General features: G+C 54.7%; 6 protein-coding genes across 6 annotated transcripts; 4 read left to right on the forward strand and 2 right to left on the reverse strand.

Annotated features, from left to right (window-relative positions):
- Positions 1–279: 279 nt before the first annotated feature.
- On the forward strand, positions 280–611 carry PG994_008949 (uncharacterized protein; the record flags this gene model as incomplete). Its single annotated transcript, XM_066860358.1, has 2 exons — positions 280–459; positions 540–611. The coding sequence occupies 2 exons, from the start codon at positions 280–282 to the stop codon at positions 609–611; spliced, it is 252 nt and encodes an 83-aa protein (XP_066713947.1).
- A 296-nt stretch (positions 612–907) lies between these two features.
- On the forward strand, positions 908–1,609 carry PG994_008950 (uncharacterized protein; the record flags this gene model as incomplete). The annotated part of the gene is made up of 2 exons (XM_066860359.1): positions 908–916; positions 1,202–1,609. The coding sequence occupies 2 exons, from the start codon at positions 908–910 to the stop codon at positions 1,607–1,609; spliced, it is 417 nt and encodes a 138-aa protein (XP_066713948.1).
- Positions 1,610–2,749: 1,140 nt separating this feature from the next.
- PG994_008951 (uncharacterized protein) lies at positions 2,750–3,997 on the forward strand (the record flags this gene model as incomplete). Its single annotated transcript, XM_066860360.1, has 1 exon — positions 2,750–3,997. The coding sequence occupies one exon, from the start codon at positions 2,750–2,752 to the stop codon at positions 3,995–3,997; it is 1,248 nt and encodes a 415-aa protein (XP_066713949.1).
- A 158-nt stretch (positions 3,998–4,155) lies between these two features.
- PG994_008952 (uncharacterized protein) lies at positions 4,156–5,298 on the reverse strand (the record flags this gene model as incomplete). Its single annotated transcript, XM_066860361.1, has 1 exon — positions 4,156–5,298. The coding sequence occupies one exon, from the start codon at positions 5,296–5,298 to the stop codon at positions 4,156–4,158; it is 1,143 nt and encodes a 380-aa protein (XP_066713950.1).
- A 1,969-nt stretch (positions 5,299–7,267) lies between these two features.
- PG994_008953 (uncharacterized protein) lies at positions 7,268–10,276 on the reverse strand (the record flags this gene model as incomplete). The annotated part of the gene is made up of 3 exons (XM_066860362.1): positions 7,268–8,810; positions 9,038–9,835; positions 9,879–10,276. 3 exons carry the CDS (start codon positions 10,274–10,276, stop codon positions 7,268–7,270), a joined length of 2,739 nt encoding a protein of 912 aa, XP_066713951.1.
- A 1,493-nt stretch (positions 10,277–11,769) lies between these two features.
- Positions 11,770–12,426, forward strand: PG994_008954 (uncharacterized protein; the record flags this gene model as incomplete). Its single annotated transcript, XM_066860363.1, has 2 exons — positions 11,770–12,141; positions 12,238–12,426. The coding sequence occupies 2 exons, from the start codon at positions 11,770–11,772 to the stop codon at positions 12,424–12,426; spliced, it is 561 nt and encodes a 186-aa protein (XP_066713952.1).
- Between the last annotated feature and the right edge of the window lie 277 nt (positions 12,427–12,703).

Below are 12,703 nucleotides of genomic sequence, written 5' to 3' on the forward strand. Positions count from 1 at the left end.
CCGAAAGCCGGGCACCCTCTGGCAGTCATTGGGCTCTTGGTAAGCTGGACCCCTAGGAACTCGTCAAGGACGATCGGGCCGGGAGCTGGGTTGACATCATACCGTTAGACACCCAAATGGAGCAGGGAAGATACAGGTGACCAGAAGAGTTCGTTTTGCTGTCCTTATTTTTCTGTCGATTTTCCGCGGATAACAGACAGCACCGCTCGGTCCAGGAACAAGCAGCAGCGAGGAGAAAGCAGGTGAGAGGTAGGCCATTGGCTGGTGGGCAACAAAGAGATGGACCGGAACGAGGGAACCAGGAACCTTTTTAAGATTGACCAGCACTCCAGCCAGCAGATCTGCAATCTCAATACCTACACCACGGGCCAGAGCGGCCGCATGGGCACATGTCCATTGGTTCTGGCGCAGACCTGGAGGCTGGGTGGCAATTCCAGGCGCAACAGCTCCGGGCAGTCGGTAATTGGCTCGATTGGCCAGTGGGCCCATCGTTTGGTCCCCTAGAGCCCTGGACTTCTGCCCTTTACCCCTTCTAACAGCCACTACGGCCGAAGCTGAGCGAGGGCAGGGCGGGTAACTGCAGCCGGCCCTTCAAGCCCCAAGACAGCTAGCTGGCAACTGGCTACCTAGGGTCAAACATGGAGAAATCGACAGCTATCAGGTTGTGTCCCATGGGATTCTAGCCTGCTAGCATTCTCTGCTGATGGCATTTTTGCCACCCGAGGCCCAACGCCACGCCACTTTGCCCAATTTGCGGGACCCAGGGGACCAGCCATATAACATTGTCCACTCAGCGGCTCCCGATCCCCAAGAAGAGCGAGCGTTCTCGAGATCGGACTCCATCCAACACACAACGACCAGCAAGACACTACCTACAGCCTGATTGATGTGTACGTACCGCACAGCAATGGCCTCAGTACGCCAACATCAGCTCCCAGGCACTCTCAAGGTCAACGACCTGCCTTCTTCCTCTCATCAGACATTTCTGCCCACGCCTAACAGTGCAGCTGCCATCAACCCGAGCAGCTCAGTATTATCACCCATCACAGGCGACCCGATACTGCTTGAGAAAGTAGAGCGGAAGCTCGGGCATGGATATGCCTATTCGTCTTTCGAAAAGGTAAACTTCGATAACCCCCCTTCCCCTGTTTAGGCACCGCCCCTCCCAAGCCTATTCACACTTGTCTAACATGATGCACAGGTCCATAAGGACACCCAACAGCTCTTGGAGCTGATCCAACAGACGCGGGAGGGACGCAACGGTAGAAAATACCGCGCCGGTGAACTGCCGAGCGACCGGGACTTGGCAGCTCTGACCATTACCGCCCAGGGCCTCGCCAACAAGCTGCAGTCCATCCGCAACCACCGCTACAAGACGAGGAGGACGAGAAATCGCACTCACTCATCCGCGCAATGTTTCCATTACGAGACTACTGGTGAACAGCTATCAGAGTCTACACCCTCCCTCCCAACCCACAGTCCGTGCGATGACTGCAACCGAACCAAGACCCCCGAGTGGCGAGCCGGTCCTACCGGCCCCGAAGCCCTGTGCAATGTCTGCGGGCTGCTCTACGCCAAGCGAATGCTGAGAATGCAACGTCCTAAATGAGCGAAGGTAGCAAGAACGGGTCTTTTGCACGACAAACCAACGACAAACATATTAATACAGCACACGAGTCCCAGTGCCGTTTTGGATCGAGCTGGAAATGCACACGCCTTCACACCATCGTCAGTTACCGTTTCAACCGACATAAGCGGCAGCAGCCCCATACCTAACCACAGATCGAGTGGTAGAAAACGCGCCCTTGCTCGGTTGGTTACACAGACGTACATGTGCCAGCACCCTACGAAAATGACATCTTTCGCGGACGCCATCGCTCTTTCCTTCGCCGTATCCATATCCTGATCGAAGGGTGCTGACTACACAAGGAGCAATCAATTTCGCATGAAGATGAGACTAGGAATTTGAAGTGATTTGACTGGATGGTTACCTGCATGTACAAAAGGGCGGCCATTTCTGGAGATGCGATCCTCCACAGCCGTGGGGAGCAGCCAGGCAAATTGAAGGCTTTGGCTTTCGCCTAAACCAGCCTACTAGGGCTATGGACAGGCGGTGCATCCAGACTAAAGCTGGCGGAGGCCAGATATTGGCATGGTGTCAATTCCAGTAACATGCGGCAGTAAAGCCGTGCACTAACGCTGAAGGTATAAGGGGTTCGTAAACATAACACGAGATAAACAAGTTCTTCAAATAAACTTGTCAGCGTATAAAATTAGTGAAATAAATGAAACAACTTTTTTATTTAATCTATTAGTAAACCATCCTTTCTTTCTAATACCCTAAGCCGCACTACCCTGCGGGCTATAGACACTAACAGGGTCGGTGAGCCGGAAGTCGCGAATATATGGTAGTAACAGTATGTAATAACAAACCTGATGTCCGCTATATCGCCCCTTTCCCTTTCGTGGCTTATATAGTATCGTCTCACCTTCCTTCCGTATTGGGTTGGCTAGAGGGTGCACAGGGCCGGTGCGGGGGGTGCGGCACAGCCAGGCCGAAAGGTACATGCGATTTTGATCCACAGGCTCTGGCTAATTGAGGTGCCGCATACCTCTCATAGACTGAGGTAAACAGGTGATAAGGAGAAAGCTTCTTACTGCTGCGGCATCAGTGGCGTCAATCCCTATCCCTTCATGTGATTAACAGTCAGCGATCACGTTGCTGTCCAGTAAAGACGAAAAGGGACCAATGGCGCCACGAACCCGCTCATCCGCAGCCGTGGCCGGTACCACTATCCCCGCATCATCACCATCATCATCTCCACCATCGCCCCTCCTAGGCTCCGTCCTGGTCGTCGGCGGCTGCGGCTTCTTGGGGTACCACCTAGTGTCGCATCTCCTCCAAGACCCCGAGTGCGCCGGGCCCGTCTACGTACTGGACCGCCGCATAGACGACGGTCCCAACACCAACCGGCACGCCAGCGATGATAGTGGTGTCACCTACCTCGAGGGCTCCATCACCGACGCCGCGCTCGTGGCCGCGGTTCTGGCCCAGACGCGCCCCCGCGTCATCTTCCACGCTGCGTCGCCCGTGGCCACGCTCCCGCGCCTGCGCTGGCCCGAGTTCGAGGCCACCAACGTGACCGGGACCCGCATCCTGCTCGAGTCGGCCGCCGTCTCAGACACCGTGCGAGCCTTCGTCTACACGTCCAGCCCAGACGCGTACGCCGACCCGCCGCACCACAACGTCTCCGAGACGCACCCCCTGGCTGCCCCAGACCGACGCGGCGGCGGCGTCTCCGAATACGTGCGGACGAAAGCCGCGGGCCAGCGCCTCGTCCTCGCGGCCAACAATGATAGAAACGACGGGCTCCGCACCTGCGCTCTGCTGCCGGCCCACATGTACGGCGAGCGGTCCACGCAGGGGCTGCGCGAGATCCTGGACCTGTGTGTCGGCCGCGACGGATACCCCAAGTCGTCGCCGCTGGTGCAGCTCGGCGCCGGCGCGAACCTCATGAGCGTGGCGTCGGCGGCCAACGTGGCGCGAGCCCACATCCTCGCCGCCAAGGCCCTGCTCGACCCCGCACGTGCCCGGGGCGTCGTCGCGGGCGAGAGCTTCAACGCTACCGATGGGCGGCCGGTGGCATTCTGGAACGAGCACGTGCGGGCTGTGTGGAGGGAAGCGCGCGGAATCGAAGAAAACTCCGCCATACTGAAGAACGTCATCGTGATGCCCGGGTGGGTGTACAGGACGATCGCGTGGGTGGTGCGGATGCTCTTCTGGCTGCTGACGCTGGGGACGGTGCTGCCGCCCACAGCGGTCTCGGAGCAAGGGTGTCTGTATTCGCTCGGGGAGCACACGTACAGCGTCGACAAGCTACGGGATCGGCTGGGCTTTGAGCCGGTACAGGACCACGACGGGGTGATGAGGCAGGCTGTGCGCTGGGAATTGAATCGTCGGCGGCAGCAAAAGGAGAAGGCTCGGAAAGTAGAATGAGAAGAAAAGAAAACTGCATTGTCATACATAGGTTGGCAGTGTACTATTGGAAGTCCGAGTGAGGAAATGTATTCAGTACTATTGCTTCATTCATTGTAAAATGTACTCGCTATGTAGTTCTTTCTTTTTTCCCCCTTTCTTCATTTTTTCACCTACTTTCATGGCGCCGGCAATGCCTTCCGAAGCGGCCGTATCCTCGACCGCATCTCAAAGTCCTCCTCGCGCTCCAGCTCGTCGATGGTGTGGTCCCGTCCCACGTGGTTGATCAGCTGCTCCACCGTCGGGCAGATGACGTCCTTGTCCCGGAAGCGGCTGCACAGCACGCACGCAAACTCGCCGTCGGGCGTGTGGCACTTCACCACGAAGCGCTGTCCCACGTGGAACTCGCGCTCGTCCAGCACGACCTCGCCGCTGCTGCCCCGGCGCCCCTCACGCGGCCGGCCCCGGGCTCGCTTCTCGATCTCCCAGAAGTCGTCCGACTCGGCGTGCAGCCGCACCCCGCACACCGGGCAGCGGCAGTCGCCGCCGGACGCGAAGGTCCGCGCGAGCGGCTTGTGGCGCACGTACTGCAGGTCGAGGCTGTAGCGGCAGTAAAGGGGCTCCGGATCGGCCGCGAGGCTGGTCGAGGCGCATCTCGGCGGCGCGAACGACACCGCCGGCGGGGGCATCGGGACGGCCGGCGTCGGGGGCGCCTCGATGGCCAACGTCTGCCGCTGGCGTTGCTGGCGCAGCGCGTCGAGCGAGCCGTCGCGCGCCGCGTTAGACGCCGCGATGAGCTTGCTCATGTCGGCGTTGTCCAGCTGGCGCCCGTTGTAGAGAGCGTCCTGCAGCACGTTGATAACGGTCTGCTGCAGCGCGATGACCTGCGCCTGCAGCCGGTTCTCGGTAATGGTGTCGCCGATGGCGAAGCGGCGCCCGAGGCGCTCGTAGCCCTCGTTAAACTCGCGGCCGATGAGGGCGCCGGAGCGTTCGAGGGCGTAGGCTACTTCATCGTCCCGTCGTCGTCGTGGCGGGGAGTGGTGGCGGCTACCGCTGCAGCACCGTTGCTGTTGGTGCTGCTGATTTTGCTGCTGGTCTTGGTTTGGGTTGTTCCGTTGCTTCTCGGCATCTTCGACCTGCTTGCGCAGCTGCTTGATCTCCTTGTCCTGCTCCGTGTCGCGCTTCGTCTGCTGCCGCTTGTCCTTGACGCGGTCCCAGAGGCCCATGGAAGAGGTGAAAGTGCCAATGAGGGTCGAGCAGAGAGTCGCGATGATGAAGGTTTTCTTGAGGTTCTTCTCCTCAATCATATTAGCGTAGTTCATCTTGGCGAGTTGATTCGCAGGGACCCGGTCGACGGGTCGTCCCTTGTGGCGGTGGCACTAAAACTTGTCGGTTCGAAGGTTATTTGGGATGAACTACTCGGGATGAAAATGGCTCGAGAGTCAAGCCAGTCCGCCCGTAACAAAAAGAATTTGGCTCGTCGTACGAAGAGAAGAGTAAGAGGTCAGCCAGGTTTCGGAATCACCGGGGTGCATGCGCAATTATTCCTCTTCGAAACCTGTTCAGAACGGCCTTCGTGCAGATCATCATTGGTCCGTTCGGGTTTCACTGTCTGGCTGCAGCATGACAGGAAGTTAGAGAGAGAGCCGAATGGCGAAAAGTCGACGATAATATCTGCCCCTACTAAGGTGTGTGACCGTGGATGCCCGACAAGCCCGCACATCACACCACCTGCCCTACCGCACCTTGTTGCTCGTCGCTACGACGAAGTTAAAGCGTGACGTCAGTCACGCTAATCGGTGAGAAGCTAAAATGCCGCGCCAGAGAGCTTCTGGGCTGGCGGCGGGGGCAATCGGCCATCCTCGACGTCCTCACCGGTCAACAGCTGAATGCTCAATGGAATCCCCCATTCAGCTCTGCGCCGAATTGCTGACTCTCCGAGTTGGAACTTGGGGAACGAACCTGACATGCGAGGCTCAGACTGGAAGAAGAGTCTCAGCTTGGTCTGGAAGGCGTTGGCTGCGCCAAAAGCTTGTTCCGTCGGTTTTCTGTTTCGAAAAAAGGAACGCGGTCTGGGCTCTGACTGTGCCTGATGCCAAGGCCCCATCTCCCCAATCCCTGCATTCTCTGCGTGCGCGAGAACTCAACTCCGGGGTCATCTTTTGCAGGTGTCGTTATCATGACCGCTCATTCATCGTGGAGAGAACCATCTTTCTCCAGCGTGATGATATGCACGAACATGCATGCAGCAGGTCGTATTTCCCCGCAGTCATTGCATTTTCTTGTACGTAATAGGATTTTGATACACCAACATCGGCCAAGGCTCGCGCACACCACTGCGTGCGGACAGCTGATGATGCCACCATCAGGGGTATCTGCTTGAGAAGCAACAAGCGGGGGCGGCTTGACAGACGGATGGCCTTCGCATTCAACACATGTCGGATGTTAGATTCGGAGTCAAAGCGATCTTTTTCTTTTGGTGGCTTTGGTTACTGTGCCCAAACCCCGACTATGAAACCCAATGGTTGGCGCATGCGTTCCCAAGGCCAGGAGGGCCTGCTTGTGTAGCATTGGGCAGCGATGCAATCAGCAGAGGACATCCGACGTTCAACTTACGAATGTTTCGGGAACGACCAAGGCACATGTAGGTACACCATTTAAGCCAGGGCATTGCATGCGACCTACCCGAGGTCTAATTGCCCCTTTCCCGACAAACAAAAAACTGTCAATAAGTTCAAGAAGCAATATATAGGAAAAGCCAATGGGTAAAGGAATTGATAGATAGCATCTCTTGGTTTCGATCCAAGGACCTCCGGGTTATGAGCCCGGCGCGCTTCCCCTGCGCCAAGATGCTTTTTCTCAGTGCATGACAACTTCGGCATCACACATCCAGACGTCGGCGACCATAGCACTAGACTAAGTTGTAGTTCTTAACGAATGGTTCATGAAAAATAAGATGGGTTATCGTTCTTCATATCGTTAATGTGCTGCTTATGGACGACGTTCTTGGCGAGAAGGGGCCGATCTTCTGGGAACCTCCCCGCAACGCCTTTCTCGCAATCAGCCCCGTTCAAACGTGAAGAATCTCATGATAATCTCCTACTCGAATGCCTCGTGGTTGATGTCCATACTGGGTAACCATGGCAATGGTTCGCCACACCAAGTTGAATTTTCCCACCACCAACGAGAATGAAAAGAGTCGTGGCCAACAACCGAGAACGATGACATCGCCCGACGCCTAACTAACGAATAATCGCATCCTGCAAGAACCAGTCATACTGGATACCTCACTCAATCCTGCCAGCTGAGCCGCTTCTCTCTAAATAGACTGACCATACCCATTGGCAAAAGACCCGGATCCACAAACCGCAGCCCGCCAAACCTAGCCACGACCTCCGGGCCGTAGAGCGCCACGACCCGGCGCCAGTACGGGTCCATGCGGTGCCAGTCACTCTTGATGCCGCCGCGCAGGCTGGCATTGAAATTGCTGCCACTAGCACCGAGTGCTGCGAGACCGCAGGCCACCACTCCGACCTCGTCCATCTCAATACCGCCACCGTGGTAGGGCCTCTCCAGCAGCTCGCGGTAGACATCTACCAGCTCCATGTCGTAGTGGTACCACAGCCCCTCGCGCCACCGGCCGTATTCTTCGAAGCTGAAGAACGTGTCGGCCTCGCCGGGTCCCTGAGGTGCCCACCTGGAGTCGTCTGCGTGGTGCCACTTCTCGAAGAGCTCCTTCGCCGCGCGGTACGCCTCCATCTCGGCTTTCTTGAACTCGTCCAAGAGCGAGGACGGGTCGGCCAGGATCGAATCGCGCACTTGAAGTATCGAGACGAACGGCGACTGCAGCTCCAGCCCGCCCAGCTCGACGGGGAAGAACATAAAGGCATCCGGGATCTCCTCGGCTTTGTACCGTTGATGAAGGATCATCTTCAGGTACTCAACCACGCTACTGGCTTCAACTTCGGCAGAGCCATCGTTGTTTCCCAAGCCTACGCCGACTCGGAACACTTCGCGTTGGATGCGGGAATGGGTTTCGAGCATGGCGTCCACATGAGAACGGCCGAAACAGTTGGCAGCCTCACCAAAGTTGGAAGTGAAGAAATTATTCGCGAAGCTGTTCCATGTTTGGACAAAGGAAAACACGCTCTTCTGCTTGCTCTGCAACTGTCGCCGGAGTTCGACGATGTGGAAGTCGACCAGTGTCTGATTAATATCGAAGCGTCCAGTCTGAGGCGACAGTGTTAAGAATCCCCATTGTACATCCCCTTTTGGTAAAGAGCTTTGGATGGCCGGGGTAACATCTGGGTCACCCGAAATACGGATGCAGCCGGTCTTGGCCATATTCAGCTGGGTGTCCGTTACGGCCGCGAATTTCTGCGTAGTTGCCCACGCCTTCGCAGCAGCATCGTGGGAGGCGCTCCAGAACCAAACATCGTCGTACAGGCGGTACAGAAGACCTCCACCAGTCGCCTGGTTCATGGCGAAGTCCAAACAAAAGAAGACAACTTCACCGAACACGTCGCTCAAGGTGTGCGAGGTCGGTGTTCCGCGACAGCGAGTTCGAACCGCCGTATTCGTAGGATCGTCAGTGAATCGCAACGGTACCTCAAGGAACTTGGCGAAGAACTTCAGCCAAGTATCGGAGACACCGAAGAAGGAGAGGATGGTATGGATCGTGGTGTGGGGGAGTAGACTGTCCCAGCGGTCGAACGAGGAATGAAGTGCAGTGAAATCATTGTGGATTCTGGAGCAGATGGTGGCCTCAGCAGACAATATATGAAGTAGTCTCTGCTTAGCCTGCATTGGATTCTTTTTCTCGTAATCTGGTTCCCTGTCCGACTCAGTCTCGGAATGCTCAAGTATGGGGCGTGGGCGTATATTAGAAGGGGCTGAGCATCTCGCCGCTTTGGATGCAAGCCTCTTACGCTTGATACCTACGGAGGCCGGCGCCGCTGATCTACTAAATATGCGTCATTGGTTAGCAGACATGCTTGAAGGGTTCCTCTAGATAATCGTCGATTCCTCATTTTTAGGGGTAAAAATAAGTGCGTTACTTACTTTTGTCCCACGCTGTATTCTGCTTCTTCTTGTCCGTCTACAAACTCCACTTGTTGGGACTCCTTGTCGAGCAACCGAGCCATGAAATAGTCCTTGCGATGCATGCTGCGGCGGACGTGTTGCACACTATCGTTTTGCCACGCTGAAACGCTGTCGTCTAGATAGTACTCCCGCCTCAGTTTATCGAGCTCGGGTATTGGTTGACGAACATCTGACCAGGGACCACCCAGCCTGCGGAATTCCTTGAAGGCTTGCTTGAAGAAGACGGACCATTTCACGCCAATGTATTGGAGAAAGATGGACTGTAGAAGTTCCTCATCCATGTGGATGTTGTAAACGCCACTGATCTTCCGGCGTTGCTCAAGTGGCACGTTGTCGCCCCATGACCAAGTGTCAAGGGCCGAAACTCTCATGTTGAGGACATCGGCGATCTCTCCCAGTATAATGTCGTTCTTGGCAAAGTCTCGAAGGGCCTCGCGCTTTCCATTCGACAGACCTTCCGATGCCAGCAGGCCATCAATGACCCATTTTAGGGTGTAGGAATTGAATTGGTTGGGTACAGCAAGCTTATACTCAAAGTCATGGATGCTGTCGGCCAACTTATCCCGGGCTTTTGCTTTCTTTGAGCTATCGGTGGGTTCGTCAATAAAGAGCTCCTTGAGAAAGCGGTCAAGAGCGACCTTGTCAACGTGGGCGGGCACGAAAACATCTTCTTCCCATTGCTGTTTAGCCTCGAGCTTCTTCACACTCTCAATGGTCTCGAAAGGCTCTGTCATTTCTTCGTCGTCCCCTGTACGGCTGGGGTCAGAAGGCGACTCTGGTGAGCCATTCTGTCACTAACTGCGCGTAAAGAGAGGCGCAGGCGTATTTTAGAGGCATAGTGTCTAGGTGGCCGAGAAGAGAACTCTCCCACTTGTGCAACGTCTTGATGGAGATGGACGGGTCATATCGGGCCTGTGCAATGAAGGAATTTAAGTTCTTCAGCTCGACCTCGAGGCTGTTGTGCTTTGAGACGTCATCGGCAACGTGTCCCAAGTTGTCTAGCTTGATGGCATAGCATGACTTGACACCATCGCTTAGGGTGACCAGTCGCTTGATCTTGTCATGGTCTTCCAGCGAAGAGAGAATGGTTGATTTCTTCTCTTCAAAAGCGGCCCGGCGTTTCGACAGTTCCTGCAACTTGGTCTCGGTAATTTCTCTCAGCGTTCCAGAGAAAACACTCCCACTGGTTGAGGCCATAACAAGCAGTGTAGGCTGGTGGGATGTCACCGCTCGTTGGACGCAACCTCTGCAGCCACGAGATTGATGATTGAAAGATGGAACCGGGCAAAAAAACAGTTGTAGTACCTGATATCAGGCAAGTGGGAAGTTTAGTGGAATTGGTGTAGTTAGGTAAGTACTTAAGGTAGGTAGGATTCCAACCCAGCGGTGTCAAGAGTGCACCAAGTCCCTATTCAACAAGCGGACTAGGCACATTTATTATGTACATACTGCCTGCCTGCCTGCAGTAGGCAGTCTATGTATCTAAGCTGGTGCCTAAAATCGTGGTTCACCCCTTCAGCACCTGCAGTAATAGGAGTAAAGCCTAGCTAAAGTAGGTAGGTACTCAAGCAAAAGCAGCATGAGGTCATGGGATTACTAATATTCTGCCAAGCAGCATTTCCTGCTACTTGGCAGCCCTTCCCCGGCCAGTAGCAGTCTGGCCCTGCTTCCTGCCCTCCTCCTATCAGTAGCCCCGGTTCTGTCATCTAGTGTGGGCAAGTATTGGATCGGGATGCTTTCTACCGGGCTGAGGACATGATCTCACCGCACTAAAAGCGAGAAACATGACACGGGCACTGAAGCTCGGGGAACAAAGAGAAATAGCAATTTTATCGAATACGATGCATGATCCTTACAAGTATCCAGAGAGCATGTTAAACGTATAACAGTTAAGGAGCCTCGAATTGAACTTGTTTATAAGACAGCTATTAGCTGCAGGGGTTCATAGTTGTCAGCAGGTAGAGTAGCCGTTTGCACCGAAAACGGAGAAGCACGGACGGACGCATACAGGGCCTATTTCTATAGTAGAATGTCCAGCAGATCCAATATATCCTCCAATCCTTAGCATTAATCATAACGATCCAAGTGACGGTTCTGATCTCTTTCTGAATGCTCACAATAGTTTAATACGACACATTCCTATAAAAAGGACGTTATCCCAGGACAGCCGAGGAATGGAGTGAGTGAAGAAAACGTGCATCGTATGAGCCTGTCGTCCTATATGTCTTTGCTAGAAATGTGTCTTCTCGAGCGCTTTATCCTTATTGTGATCATATTAACTTGTCGTGTCCTTAATGCGCCTTTACTATGTCCCGTGTATTTGCTCGCCGTTATCCTTGTAGTCACTCACATGTATTCACTGGCCGTGTTCCTTATATTCAATGGCCGTGTTTAACTATTTAATTCACTGCACCCTCCATTCACGCCGGAACGCCGGAACGCTGGAACGCCCCACCTCATTTACGCCGGAACGCCGGAACACCCCACCTTATTTACACCTCATTTACACCGGAACCGCCGGAACGCCGGAGTCTATCCACGCCGAACAAATCCCAAATCAAGCACCTCTCCGCCCAATCGTCTACAACACACGCAGCTCGGCCGGCATTCAACAGGCACAAATTTGAATTTGTAATCTACTGAACTCCCTTCCACAACCGCAATTCAACAAAGAACGACTCATCTCCAAGATGGCACCCAAGAAACGGGATACCGACAAGAAGAAGACGGCAAAGAAGCCCGGCGGTGCCGTCATCAATTACCGCGGCAAGTACCCCTTTAAGGGTAAAGTGGCAGCCAACGGCAAAGTCTACTGCACACCATGCCGAGCTACGGGCAAGAACCACCGAGGCATCAAGAACGCCCAGCGTGACATCGCCAGTCACATATCTACCAAACATAAGGAGAATTCGGCGTACAACCGTGACCAGAAGGAGCAGCCGGGCAAGACGTATGGCTGTGCCTGTGGCTATAAAAGCCGCACTTGGAACCCTTTCCTTCGGCACATCGCCTCTGAGCACGGCTTCAGAGGCAAGTCCTCTGCCATCAAAGCGCGGGAACATGTAAGTAGAGCAGAAAGCCCTAGCCCTCAAGGCATGGCCGCTGTAGATCGGCTACCTCTAGATTGTTTTTCGATGACTAATGACTCCTTCTTCCAGTTTGACGTCGATCGGTTCAACGAGGAGCAGGACGACCAGGACGAGGAGCAGGAGGACATCAAGCAAGAGCCCGATGACTCTATGGAAGAATTTGATGAGCTCCCTGACCGACACTACAAGGATGAAGACAAGGACGGCGGGCGCGGCCCTGGTGGTGCCTCCAATCACTTGCTCCAGGCTGCTGTCTAAGGACATAGGAGACAAGTTTCGATTTGAGAGAGTTACGAGAAACCTCCATAGCAGCTTAGAGAGAGCACTCGCATCTCCTGGCCTTGCCCTAGCTTGAGGAAGATGCCGAATAATTGACAGTCTCGTTGACTGATTCTCCATTATTTCTTTGGTTGCCTTTGAGGGTAATTGATCCCTACTCTACTGCTTGTTTAACGAACAGCAAAACTGGATAGCTTGCTGCACCAAACAGTCGCCTTGCGGTGAATTGCAGTGTCATCCCTTCTAACACCCCAGA

This window comes from Apiospora phragmitis, assembly GCF_038363925.1.
Source record: "Apiospora phragmitis strain CBS 135458 chromosome Unknown utg000008l:1.0-3514335.0:1.0-3519231.0, whole genome shotgun sequence".
Taxonomy (NCBI): Eukaryota; Fungi; Ascomycota; class Sordariomycetes; order Amphisphaeriales; family Apiosporaceae; genus Apiospora; species Apiospora phragmitis.